The sequence below is a fragment of the Chiloscyllium punctatum genome, chromosome 14 (assembly GCF_047496795.1).
Source record: "Chiloscyllium punctatum isolate Juve2018m chromosome 14, sChiPun1.3, whole genome shotgun sequence".
Lineage (NCBI taxonomy): Eukaryota > Metazoa > Chordata > Chondrichthyes > Orectolobiformes > Hemiscylliidae > Chiloscyllium > Chiloscyllium punctatum.
In genome coordinates, this window is record NC_092752.1 from 20,142,961 (window position 1) to 20,166,041 (window position 23,081).

At 40.4% G+C, this 23,081-nt stretch overlaps 1 protein-coding gene across 2 annotated transcripts in view; it reads right to left on the reverse strand.

The window, feature by feature from the left end:
• The window catches only part of LOC140485655 (dihydropyrimidinase-related protein 1-like), a 58,981-nt gene that overhangs the window by 13,029 nt on the left and 22,871 nt on the right, over positions 1–23,081 (reverse strand). For both annotated transcript variants that reach the window (XM_072584031.1, XM_072584032.1), the window contains exons 2-7: positions 20,943–21,031; positions 17,637–17,821; positions 12,436–12,600; positions 7,424–7,485; positions 6,774–6,854; positions 2,537–2,605 (exon numbers count right to left, since the gene is read on the reverse strand). In XM_072584031.1, coding sequence (XP_072440132.1) covers positions 2,537–2,605; positions 6,774–6,854; positions 7,424–7,485; positions 12,436–12,600; positions 17,637–17,821; positions 20,943–21,031 — 651 coding nt within the window. The remainder of the gene's footprint in view (positions 1–2,536; positions 2,606–6,773; positions 6,855–7,423; positions 7,486–12,435; positions 12,601–17,636; positions 17,822–20,942; positions 21,032–23,081) is intronic.

Here is a 23,081-nt window from a genome sequence, read left to right on the forward strand (position 1 = left end):
GTCAAAAACATCAAATATTTCAACAAACACATCTCAGGATGGCAGGCAAAATGAGCTAGTACTGTGCACTGGCATAATATGTACATATTAGACTGAATCTTCCCAGCGGTGTCAAATAATATCAGTTTGTCAGTGCAATTGAAAACTCTTTTGACTCAATGCTGTTTATGTATTTCTAACAGGGCTTTCCAAACCCAGCTTGCACAGAAATCCAGAGCCTCGTGTCCCTTAGGGAACTCTGGAGAAGAGTAGAGTCAGATGAATGCAGAAGTCACAGGACAGGCACAGGGTGAATGTCAGCGCGCAACAGCATGAAGGAATTACTACATAGCTGAGGTGGCTACGTGTGTGGGCAGATGAAATAGGCTGGGGATACCCTGAGGGGAGGGTAGTTGGGTAAATGAGGTGAGTAATTAGGAAGACAGGTAGGTGGGTGAGTTGAGTACATGGGAAAGTGTGAGATGGTTGAGTGGGTAGGGGTTTTGTGTGTGGTTGCTTTGTTTGATGGTGAGGTGGGTAAATTGGTGAGATGGTAGTCGCATCGGGTTGGGAGGATAGTCACGTCTGATCAGGCAATAGTTAGGGGTTGGGGGAGTCAACTGTGGAGTTACCCTGGAGTTAGACGAGGTGTTAATCTGTCTAACATTCCTGGATAACTACCCAGGTGAGTCCCAAGGAACTGTCCAAAACCTCTGACTTCGTTTCAGAGTTGGAAACCTTCACAGAGAGTCAGGGAGCAGGGGAATTATCTCTCAGAAGTTGAAACTTCCCAGGCAATTCCTACAAACATCCAAGCTTCAACAGGGTCAGACACTGTTCCATTGTCTTACAACCAGTCTTTGACAATTCAAAGATAAGACGTTTTGGATGGTTATCTATTAGTAGATTCATCAACATTGTACAATGTGTCACAAATTCTGAGTTCAAACATGTCAGACAGAGTCCAAGCAATTATCCTCATGTCCTTAGGCCACTCATAAATAAGAAAAGCTTTTACAGATGATAGAGATGTGAAATGAAAACAGAAAGTGCTTGAAAAACATATTAGGTCAAGTAGAGTTAATGTGTCAAGTTCAACATAACTGTTCCAATGTGAAGAGTCATTGAAGATTCAAATGTTTCTCCAGCATTTTCTGTTTTCACTTTTGTGCCTAGATTTTCTGATCTGTCCGTTTTGTTATCTGGTGGTTTAGGATAGGATTTTCCTTAAACGCTCTTTCACCATTAGTGTATATATCCTACATCAGAACACAAAGAATCAGAAGCATCTCAATAATGTGAAATCCATGTCAATTCATGAAGCCAAAATTTAAATACGGTTGCTCAGGCAACACTGTTTTCCTAAAAGGTAGATTAGACACTCTCAATGTGACCAAATAGACAAGGGTCCAATTAAAGTGCAGGTCCCTGAGACATTCCTGTGTAAGGTACAGAAATAACTTCCACAAAGCAGCCTGATGGCAAGTTTCTTTCATAACAATAATTATTTTCTTGTGTCTGTATATAAAGTACCTAGTATTTATTGATATGTTGCAGTCTATTTGCTCTAGTTCTATCACAGCCTGAATTATTACTGTCAATTAAAATGGGAGAACTCAATTATTTGCTCAAAATTTCCTTCTGCAGTGTTGACCTTCACAACTCAAGATTGCTTCAGGTTCAGTGCCTAGCTTTGCACCAAATGACAAATGAGGCCATAGCAAGTTTACAAAAGTTGATGTTAAGGCTAAGAAGGAGGTAAAAGGAAATGGGCTGGAATTTCCATTTTTGATTACAACAGTGATTCCAGCTGGGAACTGTAAGTAAGAACCTTTTCTTAAAATTCAACGTGTATAGACATGCTATGACACACCTCTGCTTTACTTGGAAGTCCTGGCTCAAAGTAGGGACACTACCACTGTGTCACAAGAACCCCTGCAGTGTGCAAATATGGGAATCAAGCTCTGCTGTGGTGTGATGCCTGAGTTGATTGAATAGCCTTCTGTACCCACTTTCCAGGATCACACATAATCAACGAATAACATGTGCCAGGGATCCACTGATGCCCTTAGAATGTTAGCCTAAAATATGTCACTGATACTGGCAGAGGCAAAAGAAAAGCAAAACAAATGGAGCTCATTTCAAGTAATTTTTCAAAACTCTCTTAGGAACAGGCAGAGACCTTTTACCCTCACCAGTGTGTTTGGCCATTCAGTGAGATTGTGGTTAATCTGTGACTGAACTCCATCTCTACCTGCTAGCACTTAATTCCTTAGTTTACAATCTCAGATTTCTAATTCATAATTGATCTAAAAACTAGCTGGCCTTATTTTCAAGATGTTAAAGTGGCACCATTAGCACCTCATTGTGTTGGCATTTGCCTCACTTAAAGCCTCCTGGTTAATAATGACTGGTAGCTGTAAGAGAGGAGAGTGCAATGGAGTGCAGTCAGCTCATGACGCACTCTGAGATGGCATCAGCCTGTTACTGCATAGCGATTAACTATCTTTGATCTTACCCATTTACACATAAGAGACAGACAAAATGAAAAGTTTACCTCTTCGGGTCTACTCAATGCATGACCTTCAGGTCCTGTAATTCCCATGTTCAAGATTCGCTTTTGTTCCTGAAAGGAATGACATTAATTTGGTTTATCAAAGAGAGATTCTGCTGAAACTGAAATGTATTCTTGCTAATTAAAATACAGCTCCAAGTGTGCAATTAGTAGCATCTTCTCACCTTCAGATTTGGATCACTGTGTAACCTAATACACAGGGAGAAAGTGAGGACTGCAGATGCTGGAGATCAGAGCTGAAAAATGTGTTGCTGGAAAAGCGCAGCAGGCCTGACCTGCTGCGCTTTTCCAGCAACACATTTTTCAGCTAACGTAATACACATAAAATAATCTTAAGAAATCCATTACCTTTACAGTTTCTTTATTCTTGCATGGGACCTGGGTTTCACTGGCAAGGCTGATATTTGTTGTTCATCTCTTGTTGACCTGAATTGATTGGATCTCTCAACCATTTTGGTTTAGAATCAATCACATTGCTGTGGTCTGGGATCACATGTTGGTCAGACCAGGTAAGAATGGCCGATTTCCTTCCATAAAGGATATTCATGAACCAGCTGGGCTTTCTGATAATGGCTACATGGTCACCAATAAGACCAGCTTTTAAATTACCAATTAGACCAATTTTTTTCTTACTGAATTCAAATTTCACCATGACAAGATTCAAATGCATGTTTCCAGAACATCAGTCTGGACTCTCGGTTATTAGTCCACTGATGTTAACAGTACAACAGCATCTCCCCAAGGGTGGGGCACCAAGACTTCCAAATGGGGACAAAAACTACCACTCTTGAAACATTTAACATGTTCTTTACTTACATAAGGTGTAACCACTCTGAACTGCCACTGTGGTGGGTATTTGAATGTTCTTGATTACAATACAATTGTTGAATGCTAGAGAAGCTAAGTACAAAGGGTACATTAATTATGTATAATCTAACCATTTTGGACAGAGGCTTATGGGCTAGAGGAGACACAATTGACTGCTGTATTCCCTGCTAACCTATCCCAGCATATACTCAGCTTGTACCAAGAATACACTGGTTTTCCATGTCAAACAGTTGACATACTTTTCAGTGAAATGCATCTGTAATTTGGAGTTGTGCAGTGCACAATACATATCATCTTATAATTGCCAACATTTGTTCAAAGCTACACGAATAATGCATGCAAGATTATTAGTCAGGTCAAAATGTAACTCATTTAATACTTGCTAGAAGCTACATTTGTTCATACACAGGGCTTCATACTCTGCAAACAAACTCAATACATTCAGGTATTGCATCCTTATACTGAATTAAACAGAAGACTGGGGACAGTAGTTCTCTGGAATATTTTTCATGGTATTACCTTGACCAGGGCCCACTCTCCAAGCAAGCAGCACCCTTTTCTCAAGCAGTCACTCTCCTCTGACTTGTTTCGTTTCATCAGCATTTCTATATTTCACTTTCTATGCAGCTTAATGGGCTCAGTGGTTAGCACTCTTGCCTCACAGTACCAGGGATCTGGGTTCAATTCCAGCCTCAGGCGACCGTCTGTGTGGAGTTTGCACATTCTATCAGTGTCTGTGTGGGTTTCCTCCAGGTACTCTGGTTTCCTCCCACAGTCCAAAGATGTGCAGGTTAGGTGGACTGACCATGGGAAATTGCCCACAGTGCCCAGGGATGGGTAAGTTAGGTAGATCAACTGTGTGAAATACAGGAATTTGGGGTTGGGAGGGATACTCTTCAAAGGTTTGCCGTGAACTTGATGGGCTGAATGGTCTGCTCTCGCTCTGTAGGGATTTCATGTGCAGTGCTTTTCCAGTACTTTCTGTTTCTAAGCTATTTTACATATTAAGTCAAACTGGGTCATTTGCTTTGGTCACACTGTAATCAATTAGGAGAAAGTGAGGTCTGCAGATGCTGGAGATCAGAGTCGAGAGTGTGGTGCTGGAAAAGTACAGCAGGTCAGGCAGCAACCGAGAAGCAGGAGTTTCCTGATGAAGGGCTTTTTCCTGAAACGTCGATTCTCTTGCTCCTCGGATGCTGCCAGACTCAGTGTGCTTTTCCAGCACCACACTCTTGTCACTGTAATCATACCATCAATTATAGTCTCTCCCATTAAGACTAAAAAAGGGAAGCACAATGCTTCTTACAGGATTCATAAAGGGAGATTAATATTTGTAAATAAAATAATACATTATCTAAATTAAGTATATTTGGCAATAATTTCTCTTTGACTAATTCTGACTCATTATATGCCATATTTCAAATATAACCTTTTTATTTCTGTTCTTACTCCCCATTATTGTCAATTAACGACTTGTTATTTGCCGAAGTGTTTTCCTTCAGTGTGGCTAACAGCAAGAATAATCCTTTGTTCTTCCCCAGAGAAATTTCGTTGCCACTGTTTTGGATAAAGTCTACTTTTTAAGAACCAGTTTTCTCTGAAGGAGGATTTCTTGCCAAAAAGCAACTTATTCCCAAAAACGGATCAAGTAACTAAGCAGCCTGGGAGCTAAATGATAAAAAAGATTTAGGGTAAAGATGTCTACTACAAGGGAGAGTCCCTTTCTAGCAGCTTAGAGCAAGCTGATGGTGAAGCACATCTCTTGCAGCAGAAATCAAAGCAAAGTTTTGTCTTGATTAAATGGGTTTAAAACCCTTGAACTAATTCCATTAACTATAACTTCAACTTCTGGGATAGTCAACCTGAGAAGAGAGAGAGTCCCTACTGGCAAAAATCCAGACTTAATGAACATTAGAAACAGGAGAATTCTGATCCATATGGCCACACTTATGATGTTACCTACATCTGTGTTCAATGTGCAGTTCACAATTGTAGGACAGAGGACAAGATTTTGAAGAGAAACATCAACTGAAATAAATAGACGACCCAAGAAATCTCACTCCTTAAGTAATTCTGTGTATCAGCACTAAGACCAATTTATTAACTCCCCCATTTGTGATAAGTACCTGAAGTTTATTCAGGTATAGGCCAAATGGGTGTGGAAGGAGATTTGAGTTAAGAAGGTACTTTAAAGTATAAGTATCTCTGTTAACTACACATTAAATATCCTTAAGGTAACAGACTTTTTAAGATAGGATGCCATTGCTACTGTTCATGTTCTTTGATTTTTGTAGAGAAAAACATTTTGATTGTAACAGTGCAGCTGGTCTTCAAAAAATGCTGGTCTCTACCATGATACAGGCAGTTCCCAGGTTGCAAATAAGTTTCATTCTGGAGTCCGTTCACAAGTCGATTTGTACTCAAGTTGGAATACAATGCAAGGAACCATTTGTAAATAGAGGGAATGTTCATTTGTCAGATCTTTAAAATTATTCTCCTGTGTAAGATTGTGGTTGTAAATTGGAAGTTCATAATTCAGGGACCCCCTATAATGACAATAGACAATAGGTGCAGGATTAGGCCATTCTGCCCTTCCAGCCTGCACCACCATTCAATATGATCATGGCTGATCATCCTTAATCAGTATCCTGTTCCTGCCTTATCTCCATCACCCTTTATTCCACTATCCTTGAGAGCTCTATCCAACTCTTTCTTAAATGAATCCAGAGACTGGGCCTCCAACTGCCCTCTGGGGCAGAGCATTCCACACAGCCACCACTCTCTGGGTGAAGAAGTTTCTCCTCATCTCTGTCCTAAATGGTCTACCCCATATTTTTAAGCTGTGTCCTCTGGTTCGGACATTAGGGATTCAGTATCTAGACACGAGAAGATTATGGAGGTGACTATGGTCAAGAGGTTCTTCTATACTTGTGGATATTAAAACCTTTTACAACACATGGAAGTAGAACAAGGGTGGTATCTCCCAGTACAAGGGGCTCCCAGGTGTCTGAGTCAGGGACACCCAATCATAGCATGGCTACTGACAGAAAGTGCAACCACACATAAAACAGGAGCTGGGGAGCCCACCAATGTTATATTTCAGGTAAATTATTAATAATGGATGCATGAACTGGTGATGAATGTGGAGGTTATCTGTCTGTCCCACAGGACTGTTCAGGAACTAAGCTGAGTGGGCATGGTGTAATCATATACTGGATTAGTGGTGCTGGAAGAGCACAGCAGTTCAGGCAGCATCCAACGAGCAGCGATGCTGCCTGAACTGCTGTGCTCTTCCAGCACCACTAATCCAGTATTTGATTTTCAGCATCTGCAGTCATTGTTTTTACCATGGTGTAATCATAAGCAATTTAATTCAAAAATAGCCACTCACCTCTGCAATCAAGTCACCATTTTCTGCATGGAGTAATATTACAGCACCAAGATCCTTTAAAAAAGTAAAGGCTTCATAAAGCTGTAAATAAAAAAAAGGATATAAATTTATCCAAGTGTTGCAACTATAGCGGTATCACAGTGATAAAGCTATTGACATAGCGACGATATCCCTAGCCTTCTTTCATCCTAAAGGAGGGAAAGCAACTGCAAAATGTGGCTGTAGCTGATTGACCAAGAGTTAAAGCAGAAACTTAAAGGGTTGGATGGATGGCCTGGATGATTATACTTATCTTTCTGGTCAATTCTAAGATATGCATGGGAAGTTTAAACGTGCAGCATGAAATAAAACTTTACTTTTGCAAAATACAGAATTATTAGTAAATCTATCCCATACACATCTTTCTGCACACCAATCTGAGCCGTCTTCAAACTCAATCCTCAGAAAATAAAACACAGCATTCTATGAAACTTTAAGCCACAGTCCCATTGCAAACTCAGGTTGGATTCTCTTGTTATAGTGGTTACCCTGATATGATGTCTTCTAACTGCCCATTTCTCTCCAAGTCCTAATGAAATATCATTAAAATCTCATTGAGAGATCCTGGGTTAACTACCCCCTAATATAAAGAAAAACATCTTCTACTTTACCTCACTGTCTGTCATCTGGAACATGTCTTTATATGCCATGTAGACTTGAAAAGAATTAATATCTGTTTTCAGAAAAGGAGATTATATTTAGATCCAGAGTACATCCACCAACTATTAAAACATGAATTTAGTTCATATCTGTAACATTTACATTGTAAAATATAGGAAGTCAAACTATGATATGTTACAATAAATAGATTTCAGAGATAAATGTCTGGCTTTGAGGTTCCACATCGTGTTTTGGCTGCTGAGAGCACATATCAAAAATTATGGGCAGAGTTGAGCTCATCCACAAATTTCCGAGGCCGAATTTCCAATATAGATTCCTCAGTGGGAAATATGGACACGGCAGAATAAATTTGGAAGATTTGTTATGTAATCTTAATTTAACCACATGAAGCAATTCCAAAAAAAACCTTGCCTTCTTGGATTTCCTCCTCTTTCTCCCCTATAGTCCTGAAAGTGTATCAACTTGACCAGTCTCCAGAAGGTAATATGCCTTATGCAGATTGCTTTGATGCTAAATGTGAATAATTTGATTAACCGTAAAAGTGTTGCAATGGAACTCAATCCTTCCCACAGCTATGCTCACACCAAGGCATGTTCTCATTGGTGATTAGATAATGATCGAAAGTGAGAAGTTACATAACCTTTTCACACTATATTCTAGGACAACAGAGGAGCCTGAGGAGCTACTAGGTACCTTAATGTACCTGACCTGAACCAGATCTGTGAAGCTTGGCAGATAGCAGGGTGCTGGATTTTTAGGCTCTGATGAGGGTGAGTATAGAGACAATGGACACACAATGTTTGTTGCCAGCACCATGCCAGCTACTTTTCCAGAGAACATAACAGCTTCAATATAACAGCTTCAAATTAAAACAAAGAATGGCGGATGTTAGAAGTCTGAGATAAAGACAGAAATTGCTGGAGAAACTCAACAGGTCTGGCAGCAGCAACAGAATGAAAGCAGAGTTACCATTTTCAGGTCCAATGACCTATCTTCAGAGCATTCTCCTGGCTGAATTTCTCCAGTAATTTCTGTTTTAAGTGGTCACATAAGGTAAATGTCAGAGGGTTATGTTTAGGCCCAGGGAAAACATGCCAGTTGGCTGGACCTGGTTTTCTGGCAGCATGGGGATGGAGGGTACCGCTTTCCAGGTGGGGCCGAAGCTCTTCTTACCTGCCTAGCCTCACCAGTGGAGCCAGAAAGACTTTCACTGCACAACAGCGGATGGGTTGTTGAGAGGACATTTTCTTTCAGAAGGTTAAAACCTTGTGGGCGGCACGGTGGTAGTGGGCGGCACGGTGGCACAGTGGTTAGCACTGTTGCCTCACAGTTATAAATAAGAGGGCATGCTAGATTTGTGTAAGAAAATTAACTTTAATTTCAGTTTAGTTGGCCTTTCCAAATTATCTCAGCACAATGCAACAGCGACAAGACGGGTGTTAGGATTTGGTGTTCACCAATCTGCAGTGTTCTCTCTGATAAATACTATTGGGTCTAATAATGTAATAGCTGCTTTGATTTTTATTTTCATTTATTTATAGGTTTTGATGCTTTAACAAGTGTTCCTACCCCCATTTCTAACTTACCTGGAGAAACAAATGCAATATTGTCTCTAGATATCGTATCGTGTCAGAGCACCATGTGACACCAAAAGGTGCCTCTGTGCAAAGAGAGGTATTTTAATGGAAACCGAATTTAAAGGAGGCAGGAAAGGCAAGGCTATCATAGGAGGCAGGAGGGGGCAAAATGAGGGGTTGGCAAAAGACAATTAAGATAAGGCATCATAATTCAATATTAAAATGAAGACAAAGGGAAGACTTAATTAGAAACAGAACCATTTAGTCTCTTCAGCCAAGTGCACCATTGGATTAGACTGTGATGATTGTTACATCCCACTCACATAGTGGACTGGAAATCAAGCACTGATATTCCCAGAGTCATTAGAAATGCTAAAAAAATTTTAGCACAGTGCACAAAGCTCCAATTTACTTATCAGACAGATTCAGGTTCACAGAAAATGTGGACTAGATTTCTGACTTAACAAGAACTATTTACTACAAATAATAGACTCTAACCACAGTAAACAACAATGAGACATATAACATCCTTCTTAAAACTCTAACTCTGTTCACCCACAGACAAATAAAAAAGAGTTGGGGGGGTCAGACAAATGACTGGGGAAGGAGTTCAATGGCAGCAGTCCTCAGGGTTCGATGGGATGTTCCTATCATTTAGAGTCATAGAGATGTACAGCATGGAAACAGACCCTTCGGTCCAACCTGGCCACGCCGACCAGATATCCCAACCCAATCTAGCCCCACCTGCCAGCACCCAGCCCACATCCCTCCAAATCCTTCCTATTCATATACCCATCCGAATGCCTCTTAAATGTTGCAATTGTACCAGCCTCCACCACATCCTCTGGCAGCTTATTCCATACACGTACCACGCTCTGTGTGAAAAGGTTGCCCCTTAGGTCTCTTTTATATCTTTCCTCTCTCACCCTAAACCTATGCCCTCTAGTTCTCGACTCTCCCACCCCAGGGAAAAGACTTTGTCTACTTACCCTATCCATGCCCCTCATAATTTTGTAAACCTCTATAAGGTCACCCCTCAGCCTCCAACGCTCCAGGGAAAACAGCCCCAGCCTGTTCAACCTCTCCCTATAGCTCAAATCCTCTTTGCTGTTCACTACACCTCCAATTTTGGTGTCATCTGCAAACTTACTAACTGTACCTCTTATGCTCACATCCAAATCATTTATGGAAATGACAAAAAGTAGAGGACCCAGCACCGATCCTTGTGGCACTCCACTGGTCACAGGCCTCCAGTCTGAAAAACAACCCTCCCCCACCACCCTCTGTCTTCTACCTTTGAGCCAGTTCTGTATCCAAATGGCTAGTTCTCCCTTTATTCCATGAGATCTAGCCTTGCTAATCAGTCTCCCATGGGGAATCTTGTCAAACGCCTTATTGAAGTCCATGTAGATCACATCTACTGCTCTGCCCTCAATCTTCTTTGTTACTTCTTCAAAAAACTCAATCAAGTTTGTGAGACATGATTTCCCATGCACAAAGCCATATTGACTATCCCTAATCAGTCCTTGCCTTTCCAAATAAATGTACATCCTGTCCCTCAGGATTCCCTCTAACAACTTGCCCACCACTGAGGTCAGGCTCACCGGTCTATAGTTCCCTGGCTTGGCTTTTCTCAACTCCTTTAATTGTCTGATCTTTTCCTTTGGGCTCCATCACTGCCTCACAGGAGGCCCAGAGCAACCGGTTCACAAATTGTAAACTGTCTGACTTATTTATTTAAAACGACAGCTCACAGCAGCTGGTGAGAGAAAACAACTGGCTTTATTTAGCTTAAGATACTCCACTGGAGAGAAATCAGCACCACTTTCCCTTCTCCAGGTCCGAGGGCTTCTCACTGTATCATTTACACCCACAAGCTGTTCAGCTTTCAAGAATCAATCACAGAGTTATCGTCAGGCTGATGACTTTTGCCATTCACAACTTGTCACAATTCCACAAACCAATCAGTAATCTGTTGCCCATCAAATCTCACTTTTTACACACGCACTGGGGCTCTGCAGTTGATTTTACACCCTCCCCAACTGATGACAAAGCAACTGTGTGACACAACTCACAGTGAGTTTTAATTATCTGCATTTTAAAAGTACAGCAATTCCTTCCTCAGTCCTTTGTTGGAATACAGTCCATTTTCCCAATCAGACCATATTCAAAAATAGAGTAAAATAAAAAGATGTGGACTTTACAATGATCTATACTTCAACTCTATTTTCCTATTTTTTCCTTATGTTCCTCAATATTCTGACCTAATTAAAAAAATCTACATATTTTAGTCCTGGAAACTTCAATTGTCCAAACATCAGTGGCCTTTTGGAAGGGAAAGTTCTAAATTTCTACTACCCGTTGAATGCCAGGATTTGTAATATGATAGAAAAGTACAAAAAAACCTTTTCTTTTTTACAGTTTCAATTTTTTTAAAAATCCTGTGAATAATAACCAATCAGACATTACAGAACAACAATCAGCTTCCTTTCTGCATTATGAGAGTTTAGTACTCACCAATCAGCAAACCATACAAAAAAAAATAGCGAATATTAACATAACCATATGATCTCTGCCAGCACAATGCCCTGCAACATTAACCTTTCCTCGTACTTAATCCTGAGCCAAGAGCTTTATGCAAACCCTGTCACTCACTCCCTGCCTGTCTCCATCTGTTATTGACTCTCACTCCTGAAGTCCATCTCAGCCAGTCACACCCACTTGTGACAAATTTTCCAGCCTCACACCAGGCCTGCTTTAAAATATATTTTCTTTCTTGCATGGGATATGGATGTCACTGGCAAGGCCAACAAGGTTGCCCATCTAATACTGCCCTTGAACTGCTTGGCTCTCTAGGCCATTTCAGAGGGCAGTTAAATATCCACCATGCTGCTGTGGTTTGGAGTCACATGTAAATATAGAAACTAGGAGTGGGACTAGGACATTCAGCCCTTCGAGTCTGTTCTACCATTCAATAAAATCATGGCTGATTCTCCATCTCAATTTCTTATTTCCTCTTTCTCTCCACATTCCGTGATGCCTTTAAAACCCCAAAATGTATCTTGGTCCTTCTCTCTCGGTGTGGATGGCAGATTTCCCTCCTTAAAGGGCTAAAGTGAACTCAATGTTTTAGGACAACTGACACACAAACCTGACCTCTAAGGGTCCTCAAGTCCCTCGTACCTCTTTGTCTAAAAAAAGCCCCAAGTTACCTTAGTCCAGTGCCCACGAAACTTCTTTCCCGATATTCCCTGGTATCCCCAGCAGTGTCCATTACTTGCCCTAATGGGGCTACTCAGGCAATTCTCCCAGATTGGCTGGCAGCTCTCACAGTGTGGGCTGGTGAGAACCGTGACCCTCAGTAAAGTCTAGCCCCTGAAACTCAAACAATGCCTTGACAGTTATGTTATCTGAAGCATAGTGACCTTTCTCTTGTACCAAGATTTCCAACTCTTCTTTGATGCCTTCGTTCCACTGAGGAATGTCCACATGCAGGGAGTAATCGCAGCAGGATCGGTTGTCAGCTGCCTCATGCCACTTTTCAAAGGCAGTCAGCAAAGTGGCATTCTTCTCGGGCACAACATGATCAACTACAAACAAAATATTTAGACGTGAGTCAAGAGATTAGTCACACAGAAATTCTAAAAGATTTCAGTACCACTCAACATAGAGCAGGACACATCCATCTTTGGACTCGATGTGGCTGCTATGTCAGCTGACTCCTCAGGAATTTCAATGCTTTGTTACACATGTTGCTTTAACTTAAACAAATATGAGCAAGTTGCCTTACTTCAGAATGTTTTCACAATTGAAATCAAATCCAAGGAAATGTGGAAGGCGAAATAGTTGAGTTCTGAAGATCCTGAAGCTACATTCTGGGGATACCAGAAATTATCCAAAAAAATTCAATATGCTCATTAAATGGAAATATGACAATACGAAATATAATGCCAGTTCCCAACTCAGCACGGAAACAAGTCAAAATGGAAATGGTATGTTCTTTATTTCTGATTTGGAGATGCCGGTGTTGGACTGGGGTGTATAATGTTAAAAATCACACAGCACCAGGTTGTAGTCCAACAGGTTTAATTGGAAGCACTAGTGCTTCCAATTAAACCTGTTGGATTATAACCTGGTGTTGTGTGATTTTTAACTTCTTTATTTCTATTTGAGAATGGCTTTCAGAACAATCTAGAATGCTTCAATATTTAAATGATGGTTTGCCATATTTTAGTTAGAGAGCTTTATAAAATCAAGAGGGACATAGAAAAGGTAAATAGCAAAGGTCTTTTCCCGGGGTGGGGTGAGTTCAAAACAAGGGGTCATAACTTTAAGGTGAGAGGAGAAAGATTTTAAAGGGACATGGGGCAGCTTTTTCATACAGACAGTGGTTCGTACGTGGAATGAATTGCCAGAAGATGTAGTAGATGCAGCGCTTAAAAGACATTTGGACATGTATTTAAATAGGAATGATTGGAAGGATGTGGGCCAAATGCAGGCAAGTGGGACAAGTTTGCTTTTGGAAACTTGCTCGGGATGGATGAGTTGGACTAAAGGGTCTGTTTCCGTGCTGTATGGCTCTTTGATATTAGTAATTGTGATAATAATGACAGCTCATATTGATTCAGCATCTTTAAAGGTAATAAAATGTCCTAGGGACCTACACAGAGTAATAAACACAGCCACATTTGATCAAATAAGTTGATATTATTTTGTGTTAAAGATGACACAGGAGCACAGAGGTGTAGGCAGGGTATTCCAGTGTTTAGGACCTTGGAAACTGCAGGTGCAGCCAGCCAAGTTGGAGAGACTAAACTCAGGAGTGGATACAGATCAGAATTAAAGAAGCAGAGATACTTTGCGGGAATGAAAAGATTACGGATATATAGGGAATGAGGCCATGGAGGGATTTGAACTAAGGATGATAATTTTAAAATTGCTTTACTGGGAGTCAAAGTAGATCAGTGAGCAAAGCAGTGATGGATGAGTGGGACATGTTATGTGTTAAAACAAAGGCAGTAGAGTATTAGATATCTCCAAGATCGCAAGGGGTAGAATGTGGGAGACAGCCCAGTTTTCCAGCTTGCCTTTTGTCTTTAGCTCTCTGTATTCTTTGTTGTTCAAAGGAAACCACACCAACTGCTTGAGATTGTTTCCCAGGTAGCTCATTCCTATGCATTTATTTCCCCATCTGTTACGGACACGCACATTTCCTGAGGTTCATGTTGAAGGAGTCCTTGAACCTTAATCTTGGCCGACTTCTCAAACTGTGCCCTGTGGAGGCTGAATGTTTCCTGCATCACAATTTGGGGGCATCTTGGTAATAGTGCTCATTGTATCAGAAGGTTTAGAGTGGTGATGGAGAAAGACAAGGAGTAACACAGAATAAAATACCCGACTGGAGAAAGATTAATTTTAGTGAACTGAGGAGAGATATGGAGCTGGGAAAAGACTGGGAGGCAGAAGGGTAACAGGGACATGGGCATTTTCTGAATAGTAAATGAAAGAGAAAACAAAGGAGAAATGACAGGAGAGGGGGACTAACTGGATAGCTCTTCAACAGCGCTGCAGCAGACTTTTCCCCATAACTCCCACATCCCTGCACTGAACAATCCTGCAATTCAGGCATCGTACTAGGCAGGCCGTGTGGTGCAGTGGTAATGTCCCTATGCTGGAGGGTTACGTTCAAATGCCATCTGCTCCAGAAGTGTGTAATGACGTCTCTGAACAAGTTGCATATAAAATTAAAAAGATTAAAACTGCAACATTAAAAAGATAAAACTGCATTGTGAATCTTGTTGCTAGTTTATGATTAGTTGCACTTGGCGCAGTGTGGGTGGGTGAGCACTTTTTTGGCTTGTGCCATACGTTCAGCGGATAAACTCTGGATGTTGGATGCAAATGGGCATCTACTCCATCCAGAATCAAAATGACAGATAGTACAACATGGCAATTTTTGAGAAGATTTGTAGCTCAGGTTGATGTTAAGTATGTAAGTTGGCTCGCTGAGCTGGAAGGTTTGTTTTCAGATGTTTCGTCACCATGACCAGGTAACATCATCAGTGAGTGTCTCTGGTGAAGCGCTGGTGGTATGTCACGCCTCTTTATTTATAGGTCTTGGTTTCTTAAGGTAGGTGCTGTCATTTCCAATTCTTTTTTTCAAGAGAAGGTAGATGGGATATAAGTTGATATGTTTATTGATGGAGTTCTGGTTAGAATGTGTGTGTGTCTTTGTTTCGCCTGTCCTAGGATGTGTCTGTTGTCTCAGTCAAAGCGGCGTCCTTCTTTGTCTGTATGTATAGGAACTAGTGATAGTGGGTCAAGTCCTTTGGTGACCAGTTGGTGTTCATGTATCCTGGTGACAAGTTTCCTGCTTTTTGTCTGATGTAGTGTTTTTTACAGCTCTTGCATGGTATTTTGTAAATAACGTTAGTTTGCTGGTGGTATCTAATGGATCCTTTCGGTTCATTAGTCACTGTTTGAGTGTGTTGGTCGATTTGTGGGCTACCATGATGCCAAGCTATCTGAGTAGTCTGGAAGTTATTTCTGATATGTCTTTGATGTAAGGTAATGTGGCTATAGTTTTTGGTTGCGTTGTGTCTGCTGGTTTGGGTTTGTTTCTGAGGAATTGGCGGATTGTGTTTATTAGGAGCCCATTTTTCTTGAAAACGTTGTTTAGATATTTCTCTTCTTCTGTTTGTAGTTCTTGGGTGCTGCAGTGTGATGTAGCTCATTGAAGTAATGTCTTGGTGTAGCTCCGTTTGTGGGTATTAGGGTGATTGCTTCTGAAGTTAAGTATTTGGTCTGTGTTTGCTGATTTTGTGGAGACGCTGGTTTGAAGCTGTATGTTAACTGTACATTCAATGGAGAACTTCAAACCAGCATCTACAGAAAAACAACAAACACAGACCAAATACTTAACTTCAGAAGCAATCATCCCAACAAAAGGAGCTGCGTCAAGACATTGTTTCAATGAGCTACATCACACTGCAGCACCCAATAAGTACAAACAGCAGAAGAAAAATATCTATACAATGTTTTCAAGAAAAACGGGCTCCTAATAAACACAATCCGCTAATTCCTCAGAAACAAACCCAAACCAGCAGACACAACACAACCAAAAACTATATCCACATTACCTTACATCAAAGACATATCAGAAATGACTTCCAGACTACTCAGACAGCTTGGCATCATGGTAGCCCACAAACCGACCAACACACTTAAACAGCGACTAATGAACCGAAAGGATTCATTAGATACTACCAGCAAAACTAACAGCATTTACAATATACAATGCAAGAACTGTAAAAACACTACATCAGACAAAAAGCAGGAAACTTGCCACCAGGATGCATGAACACCAAATGGCCACCAAAAGACATGATCCACTATCACTAGTTTCCATACATACAGACAAGGAACTACACCGCTTTGACTGGGACAACACGCACATCCTAGGACAGGCGAAACAAAGACACGCATGAGAATTCTTAGAGGCATGGCATTCTAACTGGAACTCCATCAATAAACACATCGATTTAGATCCCATCTACCTTCCCTTGAAAAAAAGAACTGGAAATGACATCACCCAACTGAACAAACCAAGAAATAAATAGAGAGGCGTGACATACCACCAGCGCTTCACCAGAGGCTCTCACTGATGATGTTACCTAATCATGCTAACGAAACATCTGAAAACAAACCTTCCAGCTCAGCGAGCTAACATACTACTTACAGTACAACATATTCCATTATTTGCTTTGCAGTAGAATCTATATATTGAGATACACAGTATAGGCCATTTAAACCTCTGGTGAGAATTTTCACAAAGTGGTAGGTGGGTAGGGAGTTGGCAACACAAAAGAGCATGCTTCTGGAATGAAGATAGCCACCCTGTGTAAATCATATTAGAAAAATTCAAGCTTTGATGTGTGCAGTGTCCTTGCAGTGACCCCATAGACAGGTCTGCCTTGAGGGTATAGAATTCTGAAATCCATCCATCATCATGACACAGTTTTACAGTACAAAAACAAGAGAGCTCTGACAAGGAACAATCAAGAATATTAGTGTCATAATATATAGAATTAAATAATTCTTATCATTATTTCAAGTTTGAAGAAAAATCCAGAAAGTGAAAATACAGGAATAAAATAGAGGAAATGTACCACAAAGAGTGAAAGTAGGGACAGAATGAGACATAAAATGAAAAGCAAGCCAATGATGTGCATTAGTTTTCAATGGTATAGAAAATCAATTGTGAGTTTTTCAGAATTAATACCAAGAAATGTCATAACTGGAATAAAGGATCCTAGCTCCAACCAAAGTTTAAAAATTTACCTTGCCATCAGTTCATAATGTGCTGTGTCTTTTTCTCATGACCTTGATAAAAAGGAATTGTTAGTTTTAGCAGCCAATGTACCATATGTTACTGCAAGAACCTTTTCCATCAAAACTGATGTAGCAGTCGCATGATGTTAGCATGCTCCAGTAATTTACAGAACAACTGAGTTCTCATTTCAACGTCATGCATTAACAAATTTCTGCTCCAATGGGTAGACAATAAGGGTCAGAGGTTATGAAGCTTGTGGGGATGGGGTGAAGTGAGGAAAGGTCCATTTCTTACTTATCATTGTGGTTCCTCCTGCCAGGGCTGCCTTTGTTCCTTGAAAGAAATCATCCACACTAGTGGTGTTCATGTAGGGTTTCAGTAGATAGGTGTTTGCATCGATTCCTCCTGGAATAACCATCCTGCCATTTGCCTCGATGGTTTTCACACCATTAGGGATATTTAGATTGTCCCCAATTTGTCTGAATGATAAAAGGAAAGTCACAAGTTGCACAGCACCCTTGCACAAAACATGACAAACAGGATCGCTGTTGACAATGAGTATATGTTTTGATTTAAAGAAAAATATAATTGATATGTTCTGGCAAAATTGTATTCCTATGAAACTCATTGCCCAAACATTTTAACAGCCTATCGTATAATGTAACACTGGGGATGCAGCACTAAGGGATATGGATATCATGAACACAAACTTCATCAACTCTGGAGAATGCTGAAACAGCAGACAAAAGTGAGAAGGATGGTTAGTTTGCCAGGTTGAGTCCAGCAAAGTCTAGAATGCAAAATGAATTGGAGCAACACTGGGAACCAAGAGAAGGCAAAGTCCTGAATCAGAATCTGGTCAGAATTCACGCCCCTCATGATTTTATAAAACCCTTAAAGGTCATCCCTCAGTCTCCGACACTCTAAGGAAAACAGCCCCAGCCTATTCAGCCTCTTCCCATAGCACAAACACTCCACCCCAGCAACGTCTTCATAAATCTCTTTTGCACTCTTTCAAGTTTAACATCTTTCCTATAGCAGAGGGAGGAGAATTGAATGCAATACTGAAAAGTGGTCTGTACAGCCAAAACATGAAATCCCAACTCCTCTACTCAATGTGCTTACCGGTAAAGGCAAGGGTATCAACACCTTCTTCAATATCCTGTCTACCTGTGACTCCACATTCAAGTAACTATGAACCTGCACCACAAGGTCTCTTTGTTCGGCAACCCCCCCCAGGACTCTACCATTAAGTGTAGAGAGAGTATCTGGAGGTTGATTAGGTGGAAGGTGAGGATCGGGGGGTTCTGTCCTTGTTGCAGTTGGAGGGGTGGGGTTCGAGGACGGAGGTGTGGGAAGTGGATGAGATGCGCTAGAGGGCATCATTAACCAAATGGAAGGGGAAATTATGGTCTGGAACAGAATAGCATATGTTGGCTCATACAAAAGGCCAGACAAACAAATAGAGGCAACGAGGTAAAAACAATGACTGCGGATGCTGGAAACCAGATTCTGGATTAGTGGTGCTGGAAGAGCACAGCAGTTCAGGCAGCATCCAAGTAGATTTGAAATCGACGTTTCGGGCAAAAGCCCTTCATCAGGAATAAAGGCAGTGAGCCTGAAGCGTGGAGAGATAAGCTGGAGGAGGGTGGGGGTGGGGATAAAGTAGCATAGAGTACATTGGGTGAGTGGGGGAGGGGATAAAGGTGATAGGTCAAGGAGGAGAGGGTGGAATGGATAGGTGGAAAAGAAGATAGGCAGGTAGGACAAGTCCGGACAAGTCATGGGGACAGTTACTGAGCTGGAAGTTTAGAACTAGGGTGAGGTGGGGCAAACAAATAGAGGCAGCCTACCTGAGAATTAATATACAAGATAGTTGAGGGGAGATAAACAAGACCAACATTCTGTTCCAGCCTTTAATTAAAAAAGAAAACAATAACATTTTGAACGGACCTACTCCAAGGCCATGAATACAGAATTCCTGACAGTTTTTGGAAAGAGCATTCGCGACCTTTTGCAGGCTGACTGACAAACGACCAATCCTGACCTTCATTAATGAAAGAATAATTATCCCAGTGAATGAATAAACAACAGCTTCAGGATACAACCCAGTTAACCCCCTAAGTAGCTATCAGGGAAACAGATCAGGGTTCATTTCAAGTTACTCAAAAAGTATGGTGTGTTCGGTGGCAGATTTGGTGTTCCTGGGAGCAGATGTGGCAGAGGTGGAGGAATTGTGAGTAAGGAATAGCGTTTTTACAGGAGGCAGGGTGGAAGGAGTTGTAGTCCAGGTAGCTGTGAGAGCCAATGGGTTTGTAGAAGATATCTGTGTTGAGTTAGTCACCGTTGATAGAGATGGAGAGGTCCAGGAAGGGGAGGAAGGTGGCTGAGGTAGTCCAGGTGAACCTAAGGTTGGGGATCTTAAGTTCATCATTCCTCCTTGAAGGGCTTAGGCCTGAAACGTCGATTCTCCTGCTCCTTGGATGTTGCCTGGCCTGCTGTCCTTTTCCAGCACCACACTCTCAACCCCTACTGTTAAGTACATACATCCTGCCCTGATTTGCCCTACCAAAGTACAGCACCTTATATTTATTCCAATTAAGCTCCATCTGCTTTTCTTAGATATTGTTCGGTATTCTATTCTAAGAAATTGCCAGATATTGTCTGATATTCTTAGATATTCATGATCAACTATAAATGACACCAAACTAAATTCTATTGGATTTAGAATAGCATCTTTTGATTTTAGCGTAGCTATATATTTATCCACTCTGGGTGTATTGCTTGTTAATTTCTGTTAACTAAATTGTAAAATTAATAAATCGTCTCATTCAAAGGCCTTCGTCTGTTAGAACTGAAACAAACCTAAATATCTCCTACACTTTCTTAATTGGGGAAATTTATTATCTGAAGGAAAAAATCTTGAACCCCTAAAATATCCAGGGCAATTATAGCATGACAAAGGCTCATTCAAATGAAGTAGGCTTTTTGTTAACTTCTCACACAGCTGTGGGATGTTATGTAAATGTTAAAAACCCAAAACTTTAAGCATTTGTCAAATTTCCTAGCTTGAATTCAGCAGAGAGAAGTTATCAGGGAAATGCATCTGATCTCAGATAGCTCTAAACAAAGAGTTAAAAGTTCTAAATTACTTCAAAGCTGCACCATGTTTTGAGCCTAAAATACATTAAAGATATGGGAGAGGAGTGACAGAGAAGGAAAGGAAAGGTAGCAGGCCCTGCATTCAGGCTCCCACCAGCTTGAAGGATGCCCTGCATCATGTGCTCAAAGATCATCGGCCTGTTTTATGACATGAATACACAGCCCTGAATAGACATCATCCTTGAATTGAAGGCCAGCCTCGATTATTACCTTAACAGAAGGTAACCTGGTTCTTTTGTTAAATGACCTTCAAAATTTAGATGCAAGTTTAGGTTTAGGTTTTCATTGCAGCCCTAGTCCTGTATTCTATTTCCTATCCATTGGTAATATTTACAAATCATACATCTTCCGAATTAGCAGTGAGATATATATTTCTTGACAAAGTATTTTGAGCAACAGAAGGGCATGGTCCTGTATGAGTTTGACCTGGAAGCTTACCTTATGATTCCATCTTCTAGATAAATATCGGCATAGTAAGACCGGTCATCATTGATGATCCTCCCACCTTTGATGAGAATTTGATCACCCTATAAAAGACACAAAATTAACCAAGCTCATGTGTACATGACCAAAAAGAAGGATTTTTCCCAAATAAATAGATTAAAGTCAAAGCACTAAAAAGCTTTGGCTCAAAATTCAATTATAGAGAGTACAGAGAACAGCAATTATACACAGTATGGGAAGATTTGTTAATGGGTAGTTGGAGGTTATTTGCAGAAAGAAGTATATTTCGGACCAGACTGTCTCTGGGCTATGGAGTGTGCTATGGTAACGTATAATCCACCAGCTAGTCCATGCTCAGTTCTGGTTCATTCAAGAAAAAGACATGCTTTGGCGAGGTGCCCTAACCCTTACAGAAGAAAAGGGATGAACGAATTGGATAAAAAGCACAGGTACATAAACTGATACAAATTCCTGTAAAAGTTCAAATCCTTTCAGCAGATGGGGCCAACCATGGAAAGGCAGAATACTGCAAGTGTTACAAATCTGAACAATAAGATAAAATAGTGCAAGTACACAGTGGGTCAGGTAGCATTTGTGGAGAGTTTCTGGTCAATGACCTTTTATAACCTACAATTCATCAGCAAGAGTCTCTTATTTTATGCAATGCTGGAAACAAGGGTTTATTTTCTTACTTGGTTATTTTCTCAGCTGGTGAAGACTGCAATGGTTATTAACATATCAACTCATTCAGTTCATGAAGAGGATTTTATTATATACTGCTTAGCATAAATATGTGAGTGAGCTCATTCCTCATGTTATCACATATTAGCACATATTGTAAAAAAAAAGCTGTTCTTTTTCAAGACTAGCAGGTTATACAAATAAAACATACTGAGAGGTATTTACTGACAATTTAATATGCTTTGGAACTGTCCTAACCATATACAATAAATTGATGAGTTTTCAAGAGAAAAATCTTGAAAAATCTTCTGCGGTAGCAGAGCATTTTGGAAACCACTCCATAATATTGCCAAGATGAACTGACATTAATAGCCTTTCTGATTACCTGGAAGACCATATTGTGTAGCTAGAAATAACAGCAAGAGCCCATCTTATCTAAATAGCTGCCAACCATGAAGAAGACATGTGGTTATAGCATGCTCATCTCTATTTATGAAAAAAAACAATGTTAAGATGTGAAATCACTTTCTAAATCTGATTATTACCCTGACAAATCAATATATAATGGTGCCTAAATATTTTCCTTAAAGATTGCTTTCAGGCACTTATCAACTGAAAGTAAGTTCCCAATTTTAATTATGCTCTAATTATCAATGTGAGCAGGAGAAAGAAAAGAAGCATTTTATATGTATTTTTCATGACCATCAGTCATCTCAGTGTTTCACAGCCAGTGTAATACTTCTGAAGAGTAATCACTCTTGTAAAGGAGGAAACCGTGCAATTATTTGCACACAGCAAGTTTCCACAAACAGCAACTTCAAACTCATCAGATAATCTGTTTTTGTTACATTGATTGAGGGATTAAAATATTGGCCAAGACACTGGGGATAATTCTCCTATATTTCTTCAAAATAGAATAAGAGGGCTGAGACAGCCTTAGTTTAACATCTCGTCCAAAAAACAAAACTTCCAACAGTACAGCAACTAGAATTTTAACTCAATACCACCTAGTCAAAGATTTTATGCTGGATATGTGTGGTATTGTTTAAACTAGTCTGAAAGGGGAATGTTTATGCAACTTAAATGATGAATAAGTGGAATTAAATTTGATTTAAAAATACCATATGTGTTAACAATTCTCAAGTGTTGGCATAATGTTGGAACAGAAACTAAAACTAGAAGATTAAAGAGGAAAGTATGGAAGTAGCTGAAGAGTTTGAGTATCTGACGATTTGGGAAATGGTTACATAAGTCAGTAAGAAATGAAAAACACATTTGTGGGGTATGCATGGATTTGTCAGAGCTTGCTGGCTTATGAGAGCATTGTGAGGAAGATCTGTTCATCTGTTAATGGTGTACGATGTGTGCTGGTGGTGACAGTGCTGACAAAGAGTTAGGGGCATTAAAATGTGTATTGAGAAGCATGAATATTGTAGCTGATGGCAATCCAGG